This window comes from Penaeus monodon, chromosome 29 (assembly GCF_015228065.2).
Source record: "Penaeus monodon isolate SGIC_2016 chromosome 29, NSTDA_Pmon_1, whole genome shotgun sequence".
In the NCBI taxonomy this organism is placed as follows: Eukaryota; Metazoa; Arthropoda; class Malacostraca; order Decapoda; family Penaeidae; genus Penaeus; species Penaeus monodon.
In genome coordinates, this window is record NC_051414.1 from 38,049,030 (window position 1) to 38,049,539 (window position 510).

At 38.6% G+C, this 510-nt stretch overlaps 1 protein-coding gene across 1 annotated transcript in view; it reads right to left on the minus strand.

The window, feature by feature from the left end:
• The window catches only part of LOC119592243, a 4,086-nt gene that overhangs the window by 1,456 nt on the left and 2,120 nt on the right, over positions 1–510 (minus strand). Inside the window, exons 4-5 of the mRNA XM_037941078.1 lie at positions 353–483; positions 10–153 (exon numbers count right to left, since the gene is read on the minus strand). Of these exons, the coding sequence (XP_037797006.1) occupies positions 10–153; positions 353–483 (275 nt within the window). The remainder of the gene's footprint in view (positions 1–9; positions 154–352; positions 484–510) is intronic.

Here is a 510-nt window from a genome sequence, read left to right on the forward strand (position 1 = left end):
CTTCCTAACCTTACACAGTTCAGCGACAAACATATTAACCGCAGAAGGAAAGTCCATATAACTTGCATACGTCTGTGTCGCATAAATCGTTGCATTTTCCAGTGTTTCATCGGGCATCTTTTCAAGTAAGGTTTCACTTCTCCATATTTTCACCTACAACAGAAAAGAACAGTGCATAAGATCAATGTTTTCCGTTTTCCGTTCATAATCCCATAATACACGGATCCCAGTCTTCCATACATTGGCCATTTATTTTACATACATATTTATAAAATAACCTCCTAATACACAAAACCCCATAATTAAAGTTATTTGATGCTGTTAAAAGGCATCTAAATAACTGGGTAATCACCTGCAATGGATTCTGAACAGCTAGCATAAAGACAGCGGACTTTCTTGTTGTTAAGTTGTAGAATCTGGCGGCTCCCTCCATCAAACGGTCGACTGGGTCTTTCGCACCTTGTTTTTCGTTGGGTTTTGTATCTGGATAAAGAAATAGTGGGGACGTAA